The sequence below is a fragment of the Phyllostomus hastatus genome, unplaced genomic scaffold (genome assembly GCF_019186645.2).
Source record: "Phyllostomus hastatus isolate PE091 unplaced genomic scaffold, TTU_PhHast_1.1 phas_scaffold_46, whole genome shotgun sequence".
Classification (NCBI taxonomy): Eukaryota; Metazoa; Chordata; class Mammalia; order Chiroptera; family Phyllostomidae; genus Phyllostomus; species Phyllostomus hastatus.
The window spans coordinates 7124073-7144120 of NW_025334032.1; the positions used below are offsets into that span (position 1 = coordinate 7124073).

At 36.7% G+C, this 20048-nt stretch overlaps 1 protein-coding gene across 3 annotated transcripts in view; it reads right to left on the bottom strand.

The window, feature by feature from the left end:
- NALCN (sodium leak channel, non-selective) overlaps positions 1-20048 on the bottom strand; it is a 364598-nt gene that overhangs the window by 96779 nt on the left and 247771 nt on the right. For 2 of the 3 annotated variants that reach the window (XR_006783694.1, XM_045821794.1), the window contains exons 16-17: positions 17120-17256; positions 15681-15822 (exon numbers count right to left, since the gene is read on the bottom strand). The exons of the other annotated variant lie outside the window; for it this stretch is intronic. Coding sequence is in view for 1 of the 2 variants with exons in the window: in XM_045821794.1 (XP_045677750.1) it covers positions 15681-15822; positions 17120-17256 (279 nt within the window). In the remaining variant the exon portion in view is untranslated. The remainder of the gene's footprint in view (positions 1-15680; positions 15823-17119; positions 17257-20048) is intronic. 3 annotated transcript variants of the gene reach the window in all.

Consider the following 20048-nt stretch of genomic DNA (forward strand, 5'->3'; position numbering starts at 1 on the left):
ATTTGTAAAAAGAGAGTTTTACATAATAGATCAAGATTTCTGATCTTAAGTGATTTCAACATTATAAATTCTGGACCCTGATAAACCACCAGGAATAAAAGTTAAAATATATAAATATAAACATGTATGTGTACACACATACAAATCTCTTCACTCTTTCTTTGGCTCCAGGGAACCCCATTCAAAAAGATCCCTGCTCTGTGTATGACACATCTTTCCACCTTTCTGTGATATTTCAACTAGACCATACATTCTATAATGATAAGGATAGTGGGTTTCTTTTCTTTTTTAAAATTATTTTATTGTTGTTCAATTACAGTTGTCTGCATTTTTCCCCCACCACTACCCCGACCCTAGCCAAACCCCTCTACCTCCCTTGCTTCCACCATCCACCTTGGTTTTGTCCATGTGTCCTTTATAGTAGTCCCTAAAAACCCTTTCCCCCATTATCCCCTCCCCCTGCCCTCTGGTTACTGTCAGTTTCTTCTTAATTTCAATGTCTCTGGTTATATTTTGCTTTCTTTTTTCTTTTGTTGATTATGTTCCAATTAAAGGTTAGATAATAAGGTATTTGTTCCTCACTGTCTGGTTTATTTCACTTAGGACAATGCTCTCCAGTTCCATCCATGCTGTTTCAAAGAGTAGGCACGCACTCCTTCTTTCTCTCTGTTGCATGGTATTCCATTGTATAAATGTACCATACTTTTTTGATCCACTCATTTACTGATGGGCACTTGGGTTGCCTCCAGCACTTGGCTATTGTAAATTGTGCTGCTATGAACATTGGAGTATGTAGGTTCTTCTGGATTGGTGTTTCAGGGCTCTGAGGGTAAAATCCCAGCACTGGAATTGCTGGGTCAAAAGGCAGTTCCACTTTTAGTTTTCTGAGGAAATTCCTCAGAATTTCCTCAGAAAACACAGTTACTGTACCAGTCTGCATTCCCACCAACAGTGCAGTAGGGTTCCCTTTTCTCCACACCCTCTCCAACACTTGTTTGTTGATTTGTTTATGATGGCCATTCTGGCTGGTGTGAAGTGGTATCTCATTGTGGTTTTAATTTGCATCTCTCTGATGGCTAGTGATGCTGAGCATCTTTTCATGTGTCTCTGGGCCCTCTGTAAGTCCCCCATGAAGTGTCTGTTCAGGTCCTTTGCTTATTTTTTAATTGGGTTGTTTGTCTTCCTAGAGTGGAACATGTGAGTTCTTTATATTTGTGGAGATCAAACCCTTGTCTGAGGTATCATTGGCAAAAATATTTACCCATACAGTTGGTTTCCTTTTCATTTTGCTGCTTTTTTCTTTACCAATGCAAAAGCTTTTTAATTGGATGAGGTCTTACGTGTTTATTCTTTCCTTTATGCCCCTTGTTTTAGGGGACATATCTGTGAAGATGTTGTTACATTGGATGTCAGATTTTCCTGCTGATGTTTTCCTCTAGGACTTTTATGATATCACGACGGACATTTAGGTGTTTTATCCACCTTGAATTTCTTTTTGTGTATAGTGTAAGTTGGTGATCAAGTTTCATTTTTTTGCATGTAGCTGTCCAGCTATCCCAACACCATTTGTTGAAGAGGCTACTTTTACTCCATTTTATGTTTCTTCCCCCTTTGTCAAATATTAATTCACCATAGAGACTTGGGTTTATTTCTGGGCTCTCTATTCTGTTCCATTGGTCTATGTGCCTGTTTTTAAGCCAGTACCAGGCTGTTTTGATTACAGTGGCCTTTTGATATACTTTGATATAAGGTATTGTGATCCCTCCTACTTCATTATTCTTTCTCAAAATTTAGGGTCATTTTTCAGCTATTCAGGGTCATTTATGGTTCCATATAAATTTCTGAAATGTTTGTTCTCTAACTGTGAAATATGTCATTGGTACTTTAATAGGGATTACATTGAATCTATAAATCACTTTGAGTAGTATGGACATTTTTGATGATGTTAATTTTTCCAATCCATGAACCTGGTACATGGCTCCATTTATTTGTGTCTTCCTTAATTCCTTTCTTCAGTGTTGTACAGTTTTCTGCATACAGAAAACTATTAGGTTTATTGGTTAGGTTTATTCCTAGGTGCTTTATTTTTCTTGTTGCTATATCAAGTGGGATTTTTATCCTAATTTATGTTTCTGATACTTCATTGCTGGTGTACAAAAATGCCTTTGATTTCTGACTATTGACTTTGTATACCGCTGTTTTGACATATTCACTTGTTAGGTTGAGTAGTTCTTTGGTGGAGTCTTTAGGATTTTCTATTACATTATCATGTCATCTGCAAACAATGACAGTTTTGCTTCATCCTTTCCAATTTGGATGCTTTTATTTCTTTTTCTTGTCTGATCGCTGTGGCTAGGACTTCCAATACTATATTGAATAGGAATGGTGAAAGTGTACAACCTTGTCTTGCTCCTGATCTTAGTGGGGAAGCTCTATAATTTTGCCCACTGAGTATGATGTTGGCTGTTGGTCTCTCATATGTGGCCTTTATTATGTTGAGGAATGTTCCCTCTATTCCCACTTTGCTGAGTGTTTTTATCATAAATGGGTGCTGTACCTTATCAAATGCTTTTTCTGCATTATTGATATGATCATGTGATTTTTGTTTTTGTTTTTGTTTATGCGAGGTATTACACTTACTGATTTGCAAATATTGTACTATCCTTGCATCCCTGGGATGAATTTCACGTGGTCATGGTGTGTGATCTTTTTAGTGTATTGCTGGATATAGTTCACCAGAAGTTTGTTGAGGATATTAGCATTGGTGTTCATGACCTATATTGTCCTGAAGTTTTTTTTCTTTGTATGTCTGTATCTGGTTTTGGGATTAGGATGGTGCTGGCTTCATAAAAAGTGTTTGGGAGTCTTCTATCATTCTGGATTTTTTGGAATAATCTGTGAAGAATAGGGGTTATCTCTTCCCTAAATGCTTTGTATAATTCTCCTGTGAAACCCTTTAGTCCACAGTTTTTTGATTACTCCTTCAATTTCATCAGCTGTTATTGATCTGTTCAAGTTTTCTGCTTCTTTCAGTTTTGGAAGATTATATTTTTGTAGAAATGTGTCCATTTCACCTAGATTTTCAAATTTCTTGGTATAATTCTTCAGAGTAATTTCTTACAATTCTTTGTATTTCTGTGGTATCAGTTGTAATCTCTCCTCTTTCATTTCTGTTTGTGTTTATTTGGGTCCTCTCTCTTTTTCTCTTGATGAGCCTCCTTAAAGGCTTGTTGGATTTTATTTATTTTTTTTCAAAGAACTAGCTCCTAGATTTATTGATTCTTAGAATTGTGCTTTTAGTCTCTATGTCATTTAATTCTTTTCTGATCTTGGTTATTTCTGTTCTTCTATTTGCCCTGGGATGTCTTTGTTGTTTTTCCCTGAGTTCGTGTAGGCATAAGGCTAGGTTGCTTATTTGAAATGTTTCTATCTTTTTTAGGTAGGAAATTCACTATGAACTTCCCTTCAGGACTGCCTTCGCGTTGTCCCATAAGTTTTGGGTTGTTGTGAGTTCATTTTCATTTGTTTCCAGAAACTTTTGATTTCTTCCTTGATCTCATTCTTGACCCATTTATTGTTTGATAGCATGCTATTCTGTCTCCATGAGTTTGTGTTTTTGCTTTTTTTCCCTTGGGTTTGGTTTCTAGGCCCACTCCCTTATGGTCAGAGAAATGCTTTCTATGATTTCAATTATCTTGAATTTATTGAGGCTTGTTTTGTGTCCTGTCATGTGGTCTATCTTTGAAAATATTCCATGTGTATTTGAAAAGAATGTGTATTTTTTTTACTTGGGATGTAAGGGTGTATATATATCAGTTAAGTGTGTTCATTTTAGGGCACTTATATTCCACAATATCTTTGTTGATATTTTGTTTATAAGATCTGTCCATTTTTGACAATGGGGTGTTGAAATCCCCTACTGTATTTGTGTTGCTGTCAATATCTTTCTTGAAGTCCTCCAAGATTTTCTTTATGTATTTGGGTGTTCCTATGTTGGGTGCATATATATTTACAATGTTTATGTCTTCTTGATGGATTCTTTCCTTGAGTATTATAAAGTCATCTTCTGGGTCTCTTTTTATGGCTCTTTTTTGGAAGTCTCTTTTGTCTGCTATGAGTATTGCTACCCTGGCTCTTTTGTTTCCTGTCCTTTTGCTTGGAATGTTTGTTTCTAGCCCTTCACTTTCAGTCTGTGTAGGTCTTTTGTTCTGAGGTTGGTCTCTTATAGGCAGCATATGTGTGGGTCATGATTTCTTATCCATGGATAATGGATAATAGCTTATCCATTGAGCTATTCTATGTCTTTTGTTTGGAGCATTTAATCCCTTTATATTTAAGGTTATTGTTGATAGGTACTTATTTTAATTGCCTTTTTTGTACCCATTTTCCTCTCTCTGTCACTGATTTTCTTCTTGTTCTTAAACCAGACCCATTAGCATCTCTTGCAGAGCTGGTTTGGAAGAAGTATATTCTTTGAGGCTTTTTTTTTTGTCTGGGAAGCTCCTTATTTAGCCTTCCATTTTAATCAAGAGCCTTGCTGGTAGAGTAGTCTTGGTTGCCAGCCATTGGTTTTCATTACTTGGAATATTTCTTCCACTCCCTTCTGTCTTGGAGCATTTCCATTGAGAAATCTGCTGCTAGTCTTATAGAGCTCCCTTGCATGTTACCTCCTGTTCTTCCCTTGCTGCCTTTAAGATTTTCTCTTTGTCTAGGAATTTTGCCATTTTAACTTTGATGTGTCTTGAAGTGGGCCTCTTTGGGTTCCTCTTGATTGGGGCTCTCTGTGTTTCCTGGATTTGTGTGACTTTTTCTCTCATCAAATTGGGGACATTTTCCATCATTACTTTTTCAAACTGGTTTTCTGTCCTTTATTACAATGTATGTTGTTCTGCATTTCCCTTAACCCCTCTTCATTGTCTCTGATCCTCTTTTCCTTTTCTTGCTCTTCTTGGGTGTTTTTTTCTACCTTGTCCTCCAGCTTGCTGATCTGATTTTCTACTTCATCTAGCCTGCTTTTGATTCTTTCTACTGTGTTCTTCAGCTCAGAAATTGTATTCTTTATATCCTCTTGGCTCTTTTTGCAGGTTTCTATTTCCTTTTTCCTGCTGATATAGTTTGCAGTGAGTTCATTGTAGTTTCCCTGTAGTTTTGGTAATTCTCTGTGAGCTCATTGAGCTTCTTGATAACCATTGCTTTGAAGTCAATATCTGATAGTTGACTTGCCTCTATTTTATTTAGCATTCTTTGTGAGCCTTCCTTCTTTCTTTTCATTTTGGGGGTTGTTTCTTTGTCTTCCCATTGTTTGTGAGACTCTTCTTGTTAGCCTCTGCTCCTTAAATTGATCTATTCTGATTCCCTTGGTTTCTGGTGTCAACTTCTATGGTAGAAGACCTGTGAGATTCAGTGGTGCAGTCTCCTTAATCTCTTGAGTTTTCTGGTCTTGGGCTGTGGTTTATGCTGGCTCTCTGTATGTCTTTGCATTTTGATTGTTGTTGGGTCTTTCTTTGGTGGGTCCTTCCTGTAAACTAGTTCACTGAGGGTCATTCCATTCCACCGCATCTTGTATTCTGTTGTGCAGGTGTGGACAGGTTGTATTGAAGCAAGCTCTTCTGTGTTTGCAAGATTTTGAGGCTTCTCTATTGCTCTTGTTCAGTTGTTTGTTTTGGGTAATCTCTCCACCATTTAGTTATATTTCGAGGTTGGTTGTGGGTTGAGGTTGGTGTTGATTCTGCTCCCTCCTTCACCTTCTTCTGTTGTTATCTGTTGGTTGTTCCTTTGTTGGTGGATTTCCTCTTCCAGTCTTCTTCTTCCAGGTATACTGTTCACAGATCCCACCTACTCTTTTTTTGTGATCATTTGGAGGGGGAAGGCAAAATGGTTTAAGACAATGGAGTGTTCTATGGTATTTAAAGTACCAACATATAGAGAAGAGGTAGGAGATCCTTTGGATATGTATAGTGTGAACTGTGGTATTTCACCCAACTAGCCACTTTTTAGAAAAGATGGAAAAAAGGTAAGACTCCTGTTAGGTGGGGGAAGGACTGTGAGTTGCATCTAGAAAGCAATGAGCTTGTAGGAAGTCAGATTATGAGGTAAAGTGAGAGTAAAGGATAGAAAATAGGTGTAATGTGTGAGAGAACAGAGTTAATCACCACAGTAATAAAGTTCAGGAAACAGTGAAGTGAGCTAAGATCTGAGACAGGAGCTGTGTAGTATTTACAATTGTATGGAACAGCAATTATTTACAATAGTAATGAAGCAACAATTATATGACAGAATCTATGTGATCTGCATAACAGGAATGTAAAATACAGGACCTAGAGGAGTGTGCTATTGGAACACAAGTGAAGTGAAAGATGGAAAATTGAAAATACACTATGAAAGAAAGAACAAGAGAAATCAGTCAGACAATGCAATTTAACAAACCAAGTGAAGAAGACTAAACAGAAAGAAGGGAAATACAAAAATACTAATAAAAGATGTAAGGATAATGAAATAATAATAATAATAATACAAATATATCATAACTTTCAAGTTCTCTGGAGTAGAAAAATGAAATTTGTCTTACTGTCTCAGTTGTTGGGATGACCCCTCTTTGGGTCTAACTCTGGTCTTTTCACAGCTCCAAGATTTATTGTCTCACTTGTGGGAATTTTTTTAAAAATAAGGAAGAAAGAAGGAATAAAAAAAGAAAGGAAGGAAGGAAGAAGGAATAAAAAAAGAAAGAAGAAAAGAAAGGAAGGAGGAATTAAAAAAAAAAAAGCCTCTTGCTGGCTTTAAACTGGCCACTCCAGTTCTGCTGGTCTTCCTGGCTGCAGCAGTGTGAGGAGGGATTGGTTTCACTTTTCTCCCTTCCTGAGCTGCCCTCTTCATAGTTGCTGAGTTCCAACCCAGTTCCTCAGTTCGCTGCTGGGCTCCCAGTGCCCAGCCTACTCCACCCAGCCTACTCCTTCAGTCTACCAGTTGAGCTGTCCTTGAGGTGCACCAGTTAGGGACAACTCACACACCACCTTCTTCCTCTTTGCTGTCCTAGATGCTAGGGACTCTCAGAGTCTCTTCAGGGTAGTTCAGTACCTCCACTGAATTAAGTCTTTCTGGTGATTGTTGACTCCCTGAGCCCTGCAGCTCTCCTCTGTGGGAGCATCTCCACTTGCCTCTTAGAAAGCCAGTTGGCCTTGCAGGGCAGGTGGTGCCCCATGGGTGCCACTGGGGATGCAGGTATGCACCTCTTCTGCTGCTGTGCAGGGGGCACTGGGGTTGGGCATGAGGTGAAACTGGGCAGTGGGATCAGGTACACACAGTCCCCGGGGCTGCCTGCATGAGTGCTCAGTCTCTGCTGCTGTGGTGAGATTGGCAGCTGCTGGGCTGGGGTTTTGGGCCTTTGGGTGTGAGTGTGCGGACTGCTGCTGCAGCTTCTGGGGTGGCAGGGTCAGGTGTGTTTCTTCTCCAGGGCTGCAAGCCTGAGCGCTTGGCCTCTGCTGCTGTGGGTGGGTAGGAGGTGGTGGGGAGGTACAGAAGGCAGGGTGGACTACTGAGGGAGAATTCCCTAAATGCTGCTGAGTGCCTTTTTTCTTTCTTTTTCTTTTTGAAAAATTCCTCCTATTGAAGACTGCTGCTCCAAACAAGCACCTGGCCTCTCACACAGCCAAACTCTCCAAGACTGGGGGACTGACCAGGTCAGGGTCCATCAAGGCCCAACTCTTCCCAGCTGGCGTCCACAGTCTCAGCTGGTACTGCCCCTGTGTGTTTGCCACTTCATCCTTATTCTCCATCTGTGACTTCAAACATCCAGATCCTTCCTGGTGCTGCTCAAACCTTGTTTGGCCAGGGAGGGAGCCATTGACCTGGCTCTCTCCCAAGAATCCTGGGGCAGACCTGTGGGTGCAAGGCCTGGGGCTGTAGCCACCTTGGTCCTTGGGCTGGTCCCAGAGACCTTATTGTCCTGAAGCACTCTCCTTACCGTCTGATTTTTCAATGTCCTCTACAATTTTTGGCCTCCAATCTTCATATATGCTGATACCATTGGCTGTTCACTCTGTTCCTCAGAAGATGGGCTAGGTGTTTCACCTGTGCACAGGGGGGAGTGGATTCCACTCCCACCTATCTTGGTACCATCTTCAGGATAGTGTGTTTCTTATCTACTATATTTTCTTTATTGTTTAGCACTGTGCAGAGTTCATTTTTGAAATATATTTCAACAATGAATAAATTTGTTAATATTAAAAGATGATTTTTCTGTTCTACATTTTTAATGAAATGAATTCTTGAAGTAAATGTGAATCACCTAAAAATTACAAAGGAGAAATATTTTGAAATATATCAATTCACTTGATACATAGAAAAACATTGCACAACTAGAAATTAAATGACTGCAAACTTAATTGACTTATTTTTGCAGTTGAATTTTATGACAATGCTTTAGTCACTAAAGCAGTAGCCTGTCATTGTAAATTTGGCTAAATCTTCAACACCTTACATCAGGTAGACTAGTATAATGATACTTATGTTGCAAAAAGTGAGGAAAGGGCAATATTTACAGCTATTGAAAAACATTAGATGGGTCTAACATGCAGTGCTTACTGATAAGAAACTAATATATGGTAGGTGAACTTCAATTATAGAAGTAGAAGAAAATTACTTTATGGTTATAGCTCATATAAGCAGAAAAAGACAGAAAGTCCGCAGGCTTTTTTAAATGAAGGAATTTACGATTCTGGGAGAAAATGTCAGATGCTCCTAACCATGCAGTTCTTAGTTAATTTAAAATCTGTGGCAATCTAATGTAAGGGAGCAGGTCTCCAATTGTGATTCAATTGTATGTGAACTTCAGATCAAAATGACAAGAATATCATCAACAGCAGAAACTACAACATGTTGAGACTGGCACACCACTTACTGGAAAATAGAACTTGTGAGTAAAATTATCCTCAAAAGTAGAAACAAATGTAAATTTCAAAGATATGTTTAGCTGCAACTTCAGCTCTCTGACATTTGTTTTGGAGACAGTACGAAAAACTCTTGATGAAAAGCCTTTAGTATCACCTACAAGATGTGCAATCCTAAACTGATTTACTTTTGGCCTTCTATGAATGTACTCCTAAAAATTTTCAAATAAATTACATATAACCCCGAACTAAAAATGATTACACAATTAAATATTCTGCAGAAAAATAATTGATAGGAAATTCCTAATCTTGTGTTAGTTTAAAGCAGTAAAATGTGTTTTTTACCCAGGACCCATTCATTCAATGTCCTCAATAAATGACTGCTGAATAAAAGAATGTGCACTCAAATGCAGCCATATTTTAACCTGAGCTCAAAACCATACTACAAAGATCAATAAAAATGAAAAAAAGTTTTCATTGATGTTTTTTGTTTCCTCTTCATTATTTTAAATAAATGAGCAAGCAATGAAATACTAAAACATTTTCATGTTAAAGAGAGAAGTGCATACATAGGGTATTCATATTCGGTCTGATGAACACCACTGCTTCCTTTTTCTAGACTACACACTACATCATATCTTTACAAAACAGTCCCATCATATAATCTCTTACTCTTCCCCTAGAGAAATGTCTTGAATGGCATTGCAAAGATGCTAAGGCATTATTTTAGAAATTTTTTTCAGAAGAGCAAGAGCCCTAAAGATGGAAATAGACTGTTCTTTTTTTTAGTGAGTAAACAGTCATCCTGGAAATTACAGATCAGGATGAATAACTTGCTATATGTGGAGTTACTGGAACAAATCATTAAATACTCTATAATCACATAGAAAATTACAAAGTGCTGTCAGCGATCAACAATACTCTATGAAGAGTGAATCTTTCCAGAACAATTTAATTTACTTTTTAAGGGTCTAAGACATGAGACAAACAATGAGGGTATTAACTAAAATATCATTAAAATGCAAACTCAAAAAAAAAGTCTCATGGACATAAAGAAAATAAACCAGAACTTAATATACTGTGCTCAACTACACTGTTATAGCTGAAGGTTCATCTGTTTAACTAAAGTCATTTGTCTTGATTGATTAATATAAGTCTATTTGCTAAGTGTGACCTCATGGCATGATATCTTATCTGGTTATGATAGGCACATAACATATGTTGTACATTTAACATTCATTATTTAATTCTCATTAAAAACCTTAAAAATAATAGTTATCTCTATTTTATACATGAGGATTGAAGCTGCATCACTTCATCATTATTCTACACTGCTTCTCACAATCTGTTGTGTCAAGCATATCATGGTGTCCATGACTTTCCACATGCCTCCCCCACTGCCTGAAGCACCTTCTTCCTATATTGCTCTCCTGTAAGGACTTGGGCTTTGTCTTGTGTTCCTGTAATACTTTTTACTTTCATACCTGTACATGTGTTTTCCCACAGCCAAAGAGAATGTCAGATGAATAACAGGTGCTTCATAAATGTTTGTTGAATGACTTAGTGAACAGTAATGACTTATGAAAAGGGTATATAAAATATAGTAATTACTTTGATCATTTCCCTCCTTATTTTGTACATATATAGCTATTCATTTTGATAACTTAATCTGGAACTTGCTATGTGCTTCACAGAAAGGAGGCAGGTAAGACAGCACTGCGAGGGATTTGGTCCTGTCCAAAGGACAGCATCCAAGTATCCATGTATCCATGGAGACATGTGGCCCACACCAAAGGGTCCTTAACATTTGATCCCATCAAAATGTCCATGCTTAGAAAACTGCCAGTGGGTTCAAAAACAAGGTTTATTTATATTTTCGGTTTATAGGGTTACTCCATAAAATACTATCATGTTTTATTGGTCCAATAATTGTGTTGTGGCTGTATTGTATTATCAGTAATAACTCTTTTTGCATTGGTAGCTTACTGGTAATAGTACATAGGGTTAGGTAGATGGGTTGGGGTTCAGATGTTGTGGATGGGTGAGATGTGTATTAACTGTGCAGATCAAATGACTCTATGGAGATTTTGGACAGGACTAAATTTCATGGACCTTTTGGCATGGACTAAATGTCTTGATGTTTCAGACAGGACCAAGTATCCATTAATCATGAGAGAGAGAGAGAGAGCGTGCGTGTGCTACTGCACAGATATTGCCCTATTTGAGAAATATTCACTGTCCTTTAACATATAGGTTCCAATACTGTATAGGTGTTGGCTGGGACAAACCTCATTGCTCCATCTGTCTCAAGCTGATATAACTGTTAAGCTTATTCATGTTCTTCACAGAATTGCAGGTTTTGACCTCAGAAATGGAACACCATCCAGGAATTACTGGTAAGCCAAGTTTACATTTCAGTTTATTTATTTTTTTTTAAGATTTTATTTATTTATTTTTAGGGAGGGAAGGAGGGGGTAGAGAGAGAGAGAGAGAGAGAGAGAGAGAGAAAGAGAGAGAGAGAGAGAAACATCAATGTGCAGTTTCTGGGGGTTATGGCCTGCAACCCAGGAATGTACCCTGGCTGGGAATCGAACCTGGGACACTTTGGTTCCCAGCCCGCGCTCAATCCGCTGAGCTATGCCAGCCAGGGCACATTTCAGTTTATTAATAAGCACTCTACTTAAGATATCTGTGGTTTAATTTCTATAATGCAGAGAAAAATAGGTAGAAAACCATTGACTGATTTTCTTCTGCCTGGAAACTAGTAAAACTCCTCTCAAGATATGCAGGTTTGCCCTGGCTGGGTGGCTCATTTGGTTGGAGTGTCATCCTGTACATCAAGGTTTGCAATTTGATCCTGGGTTGGGCGCAAACCTAGCTTGCCCATTTGATCTCTGGCTGACTGGGGTACATAAAGGGAGGCAACCAGTTGATGTTTCTCTTTTGCACCCATGTTCCTCTTTCTCCTTACCTCTGTCTCTAAAATCAATAAGCATATCCTCATGTGAGGATTAAAAACTATATATGCAGACTTACCTTTTAATCAGGAAGAAAAGGAACACTTTCATAGATGCCCCAGATATGGGACAGGTATGGGAAAGGGGGAGGAGAAAGGAATGTGGGAATTAGCTCGTGGGTACCATTTCTTTGGAGACTGGGAGGGCAGCCTTTCCTCTCGAGGATGAGGAGGACAAACACCCATTTCCTGTCTTTTTCCTTTAGCATCTGGGCAAGCCAGAACAATGGCTTAAAGATGTTATGCTTGCTTATTGTTTACAGGGAAAAGGACAGGTATTTTAAACCATGTGGTAAAAGTAGGCAAAAAGGGATATTTTAAAATTCATGGTCTCTACAAAGAGAGGTTGCCATGGGAATTATTTATGATTATTCAAAGCCAGGGTAACTACTCTGACAAAATCTTGCCTAAAGCATGCTTTCCTGTTTTCTGCGTTGCTTAAACACTCCTCCCACCCTTCAACTTTTGTTGTCATGGTTTTATTTCCTTCTCAACTTGTGGTCTTTAGGTTTCTGGGACTCAGTATTTCCCCTTGCAAGAGGAAAATGCTTCCCTCTAGTGTAGTGCAGTTGCCCCTTACCAGGATTCATTAAGGAAAAGTTTTATTTTATGGTTCCTTTGCCATTATTATAGGAATCACTGGTAAGATAGTCTATCATTTAGAAAAAATCTTACCATTCTTTGAGGAAAAATAGTCTCAACTTGTATGGCACAGTGCTGGAAGAATTTTTCACATAATGTGAAGTGCCTTGCTATCCATTTGACACTAACCAGCATTTCCAAAAACAGGTTGTAATGAAAATTTCCTGATACTTTATTAAGGGAGCTAATGTCTGTTCAGGATTTTTGTTGGTGTTTATGCATTTTTGTTTTTCAGTGGCTTAGGGTTTCTTAAGAAAAGTGAAGAAGGCTTGCCATATTAAAAAATTAAAATACCAAACTGCTTTGTCTTTGATTTCTGCTTCCTTTAAATCCTCCCTAACTGAAATTCATTAAGTAGAATTGTCTGTTTTGGGTTCCCTAGCCCAATGGCACTAGACAAAGATGACAAATCTTAAGTATATTTATGAAGAACTTCAGGAACAGATGGGAACTGAAGCAAAAAAGAGTGGATCCTGAAAGATATTGTTAAGTTTATTTTTCTGGCAACCTAAATAAAGTCAAAGTTTTAAGAATGGATAGCTGCACAGGTAAGTCTTCTTGTAACTGCCACAATAGGGCATTGGCCACTGAGATGAAGAGAAAATATGCTCTCTATATCTCCCTTTCTGCATTGGACCATTTACCCAGATCATGAAGGCTATAAGGGGATAAAAAATATTATTCCAACTGTAGTTAAATCTACATGGGGGCCAACTAGGCTCACATGGAATGAACAGCAACTTAACCATCATTGATAATTTTCCTTGTATTGGAAAATACGAGGAAACTGTGTGCTTCAGCCAACTGACCTTATAGATTGGGGACTGCCAGCAGTCTTCAAAAATTCTACTTTCTTTCAGATGCTGACTCACTCGGATACCACCGAGAAGCACTTGAGAAGCAGTATGTTGCCAGCTTATTATGTTTTAGGAAATTATGAGAAAGGCTCAAGTGTAAGTTTACAAAATAAAACTAATTGTTATCTTACTTTCAGTTAGTTAAAAATAACTGTTAAATGAGAAGATTTTAAAAAGCCACAATCATATAAGGACAATAAAGAAATCAGAAACGGCATTTGAAATTATCTGAGTGTAGCCAGTGCAGAGATCTCTGGGACAGGATGACGATGAGCACACAAAAGAGTACACCAAATTCTCCTTAAACTTAGCCCCTAATCCTCTCACCTTCCAAAAATATTTTAATCATTTTCTTACTTATTTCAAAACATGCTGCTCAAAAGTATAAGAAACATCATGTTTCCTTCTAGAGAGAAAATACGTTTTCATAGGCTAAGATTTAATTTTGTGTTTCCAGTGGGGAAATGTTATTAGGGATTTGAAAAAAGCATGTTCTGGATTTTCCACTTTCAGTATAAATGGAATCAGCTCTCCACACTCTTCCTGGAGATAGCTGGTCACAGCCTGGGGGTTCGTTGTACATCTTTGGATTAAACTCTTTTGAAATAAATTTCATAAAGTAAACAATATGTGTTCCTAGTGTGTAAAATGCAATTTCAGACTGACTGGACAAAACCAGACTCTTACTATCTTCTCACCTGATTATTAGCTGATGTATGAACTTGTGTGTACACACCCTGTACATTGTTATAATAATAATAAATAGTTTAAGTCTTTAAGGTCTGTTAAGAGTATTGCATGTGTATATATAAGCACATATGCATTTCATAGGCATTCACTTAAAATTTAAAAGCAAAGAATAATTTTAATTAAGACTAAATAAGAACAAATATTTCAAAACATAGAAGAAAAACAGAGAGATGACAATCATAAGGGGAAAAAAGAGTAGATAGAAAAGTAATAATTAAACAAATGACAAATACAAATTTTCCTGGCCAATATCAGTCTGCAACCTGAAAAGACTCCCCAATTTGGACAGTTCAAATGTTAAAGGACATACAAGTATATCCCAGTAAGATTCTGAACTCTAAGGATATGTATAAAGTTCTAAAACTTCCCAAAGAAATCAGAAAACCAACCAACCAGTCAGCCAACCACCATCACCAACGACAGCAGCAACAACAAACCTAATTACTTTCAAGTGAAAAAAATGACATTAGCATCAAATTTGTCATTTATAATCTTGGAGTCTATAATATAGAGCAATAATATCCCTTGATGATTAAAAGAAATTAAATAAAAATCCATGAAAAGGAACAGATATATTACAAAAGAAATTATGATCATAATTGAGAACAAAATTGCTAAACTACAGCAGAGAACAGAGGAATTGATGGTGGGGTGGGAAGGAGGAAAAGTTCAAATTTGGAGAGGAGATGGTGGAAAAGAAAGAGAGGAGAAAAGCAAAGGTACTCTGAAAGTATAATCTTTATGGAGTAGGGGATAGTGGAGGAACACAGAATATGGGAGGATGAGAAAGTAGTTATTGTATTTTTAAATGATAATAGAGAAATATATATTTGATTATAAGCAATAGAAAAAGGGCAGTAATGATTTAAAGGAGTAAAACATAAATTAGGACTTAGGAAGAGAAATACTTGCAAGTAAATTAGATGCCTTTGCAAAATCTAGTCTTTAATTTTATTTACAAACTCTGTTATTGATCTTTAATTTTCTAAAGGTGGAATATGAGATAATAATTCCATATCTTATTTTCAAGTTATAAAGGAATAGGTAAATCAGAGTATGAGTAAGATATGTGTCTAGAAAAAAATCCTGTCACATAGTAAGCCCTCAATAAATGGTAGTTATTTTCACTGATTTTAGAGAAACTTGCTCTGATTAGTCTCCCTGGAGTATAACAACTGAAATAAGCATAGTTTCTTTTGAAAGGCAACATTTAGGCAACCATTAAAGCTGTGCTGAACCTTAGAGATGAGAGCCCTTCCTTCTGCATGTGAGAAAATGCAGGTTTGGGGAGGGTTTTGACCTATTCAAACTCATGTGTCTGCTACATGGCATGGGTCAAAAGCTCACTAGTAAAAATGTACAATTTAAATTCATAAAATCAAAAATGTTAGATATAATGATTTCTTCTACAAATAAAATTTTTTTCATTATGATCCTGAAACATTTTAGAACCTCACACAATTATGTGGTTTTGTTCTCTAAAATATGTGCTTAAGAAAAAAATTGGTTATCTGAGACAGTGGTTCTTACTTTTTGGTCAATGTATTTGTTATCCTCTATTGCAGATCGTTTAGAGTGATCACATGATGAGGAAGAGGCTGATGGAAGGCTTCTTAAGAGGCAGCAAGTGTCCTGTTGCTGGCGATCAATAAACTGCTTCATGAAACTTTCCCTTTGCAAATGAAGTATACATACATAAGGATTATTAATGAAATGGAACAACTGATAGCATGTTGCAATTCTGTGTTTGCTTAAGTTAAATAAAGTATGACAAAGCTCATAGAAAACAATATATATATCAAGAAAGGTGTGTAGATTAATTACCAAATTAATGAATTTAGAGAAAGTTTTCTAAGTCTTAGGCATTCCTGCATTAAAAAAGTAATATCCCTGAAATAACTTTTAAGTAGTAACATTCAGTAATTCTTAGTATTTTAAAGTCCTATTTTGGTAATAAGATACTTTATCCCTTTTCAAGACTTGAAAGAGTTAGTTCATCTCTCTGGACTTCTGTTCATCTAAAGAATCTCTGAAACATAACTTTGCATTTAAAGACTCAAAATAACTCAAAGAAACTTACTTCATCTGATCTCTAAAGCATAGCAAGAATTCAAATAACATATTTTCAAATAACCACTAATCTTCAATCTAATTTATGGCTTTTTTATATTTTGTATTTTCAGGTTTTAATTTAAAAAATCAGAAATGCAAATATATTTCTATTTAAATTTTAAATATTATTGTACCACATCTAGTCTCCTATTTTTATATATGCCCCATAAAACTATTTTTAAAACTAGTTACATAAAATGTCATATTTTATATTATTCTGGTTCTGTTTTTAATTTTTGAGCTGTAACTGGAAGAATTTCCTTTAATTTTTAGAAATAAATGTCTTAAAGCATCCTCTATGTAACTACTTAACCAGAGGGCAAAGTGGTAGAAAATCAAATTGATATGAGGGGATAATGCCATGGTTATCCTTTCAAAAAGTGAAGGACAAATTATATTGTAATCAGACATGACATTCTAAACAAATGCCATAATAGTAGTATGGAAACCTGGCCAGTGGCATTTCTCTACCAACTTGAAAATAAAAAGGCCTCAGAGTCTATTTTATCCTACACAGTTGAGGGTCAGAGTTTGAGTCTATCTGCCATCTCTGCAGTCTTGAGCACTTTCCTCAGTTATCTGGGAAGTCAAATCCCTGAGAGGCATCTGAGGGAGAGGCAGTGGGAAACAGCCCTCTTGCCTAGGCTAATGCACTTCCAGGTGACATTGCTCTTAGCATACTGCTTAAAGGGGTCAATGGTTTTTAAAACAGAGGTAGAGAGAGTAGAAATATAGAGAATAACTTTACAAGTAAAAAAAAAAATCCACATCTACAGGAGTTTGAAAGAAGGGCTAAATCATATTTAAGATGAGTCTTTTACAGTGCATTTGAGATAAAGAAAGTAATACTTTAATACCTGATTTTGGGAACAGTAAAATCTGAAGGAAGCTTTGAGATTTTCACCATTTGTGGTCTGTTTGGAAATTTCTCAAAGATTCGAAGGCGCAAAGGGAGCTTTTCTTTGGTGTCTGCATTTGCTTCACTTTGCTTTAACTAAAGAAAAAATAGAAGGAAGAAGTAAAGGTGGAAACTATGGCACAGTAAATCACAGATTATTGAATTTTTAGAATCAAAGAAGCAATGAGTTGTTAAATAAAGAAACAGTAGATGGCAGCAAAGCACTACCAAGTATATTTCTCTCTCCTGCCACCTATTGTTCTCTAAGCAGTCAAGCTCAGTACCAGGAAAACAAAAACAAAATTAAACAAAAACTAAACAAGAAAAAAATAGAAGAAAAAATTTATGTGATTTTATTTCCAAATGTAAGCCTCTTTTCATACCATTTTCTACTATTGACTCATTTATCACTAATATAGTTAAACAATTAAATTTGTTTTATAAATATGTGCTAAAATGAGAAACCAAAAGTATAAAAAATAATAAAGAAAAATTCTAAGTAGTAATATTTGTAAAAAGGGAAAATGAATGTCAAGAAAATTGGTCACCTATTGTAGCAGATTAAAAAGAAAATCTCAAAATGAAAACAACACATTTGGGACTTAAAGGAAGACTTTAAGTTGCTTGGGAATTATTACACTATGTACTATTAAGTATTTCTGAAAGAAATGATTAGCAAATGGTATGTATGTATGCATACATACACATATTTTTCTATAAGATGGTTTTTATATATCTATAAACCAAGCTGCAGGGAAGTCAAGGCTTAACATCACAAACTGGAAGCAATGCTGAGTTTAGGAGACACTGTAAGGATGGACATAGCTGGCAGAATTCTGACCAGTGAGGTAATAATGGCTTCTACACATTCATATCCTCTTTTTTTCCCCTCCCATGGCTGGCTTCTGTTGACTATTTCCCTCCTCCCTGACCTCTCCAAAGACTGGAATTCACCTCTCCAATGTCCACCTCACCTCCTGTCCTGCCTCCACCAACTGCATTTTTGAACATGGACCCTGTTCTAAAAGTACGTCTATTTCAGGCATTCTTTTTAGTGCTGTTAGGGAAGCATATTTCTTTTTAATTTTTTAAATTTATTGATTTTTAGGGAGAGAAAGGGGGAAAAGAGAGAGAGTGAGAGAAACATTGATTTGTTGTTCCACTTAATAATACATTCATTGGTTGTTTATTGTATGTACCATGACTGGAGATCAAACCCACAATGTTGGCATATTGGGCAACACTCTAACCAAGTGAGCCACTTGGCCAGGGCTAGGAAGCATATTTCCAAAGTCACCAGCTTCTTATCCCTTGTTCAGTATGCTTTCTATTTATAATTAGAATTTATCTTGGGTTTGCAGAAAGATTAGTGTAAGAGTTCTTATAACAGGAAAATAACTAGGAACTCTTATCCCAAATCCAATACAATATATGGGTCAGTTGTCCAATTGCTTGTGAGCTCAGAGTGAAATTATTTGTCTCACTTCTAATTCAGAGAAATGTGCCTTCTTAACATTGTATTACAAAAACTGTTCTAACATTTTTGTTTTATGTAATAAAAACATCTTACTTTAACCATCCAAATGTCTTATTTAATTCTGTGGCTTGTCTTTGGTTTCTTGTCTTAGCTAGTAATCTCACTTATGCAAGGGGCCACTGCTGCTCACTGCCTTCCTCCCTCCCTAAGTAGAACACTGAGCACAGCACATTCTTAAAAAATGTGATGGTTATGATGATGTCAGTGATAAAGAACTACCTCATTAGCTCCCAGAGGCACAAGAAAAATGGCTAGCAACTCCATGAAATGTAGGCAATTAGAAAAATGATTCTATACATAAACAAAGATATTCATGAAGAAGAGACATTTTCTAAAAGTTCATTGATACTACTAGGAGAAAAATATTTATCAAAGTAAGTAGAGTACACAGAAAAAAAAGCAATCAGTAAGCTAAGTCAGACTAGAAACAAAGACAATTATATAAAACCAAAGACAGGCTGAGAAGATAGAGCAGAAATAAGGTATTTAGTTCATGCTAATACATTTATTTATACATTAATATAGTAAAATCCCATAGGCCAGGTTCATTGATAAGTTCAGGGGATAGAAAAATAACTAAGCCACAGCATTTGCCCTCACAGAGCTCACATTATAACAAACAGATGGTTATATAAAAAGATAATGACAATAAAATACAATAGCTACTCTAGCCAAGATATAAACAAAGTGCTGGGAGTAAAGGGTGAGGAACAAAGAGAGAAATAAAAAAAATGAAGGTGCTACTTCTACTTTCAGATATTTTTTGGGCAGCAGAATGGCTACACATGACTGTGTTAGTCAACATTGGGGTTCTAAATGTACGAAGACTGGTATGGATAGTTTGTGAGAATTCAATGTCTTCAAAAGACACAAGAACAAATGGTACATTAATCAGGACATGTTATCAAAACAAAAACATGAGATTCTTTTCTAAATAACCTCTATGTGTATCCATTTACTCAATCCCCACCAGTGCTTCCCTAGTCAAAGATACCATCTGGGCTCCTGTACTCTCTTCTGGGGTCTTTCCATCTAGTTTGGTTACTTCTAATCTGCTCTCTATCCTGTGGTCATAGTAGCATTCATGCCTTCTGGTTTAAACCCTCCAATGGTGCTTCATTGCTCTTAAAACTCTCATTCATTCTTCATCAACACCTGATTGGTCACTTCCTATTTGTGCAGCCTCATCATGCCCTCTTCCCACACTATAGTCACATGATCTTCTTTCAGTTTCTCAAAATTGTCTGGACCCCCTACCTCAGAAACTTTGCACATGTTGGTCTCTCTGTTGGGACCTTCCCTTTTCTCCTTTCTTTCTTACTCTTCATTAACTTCTACTTATTGTTCTGAT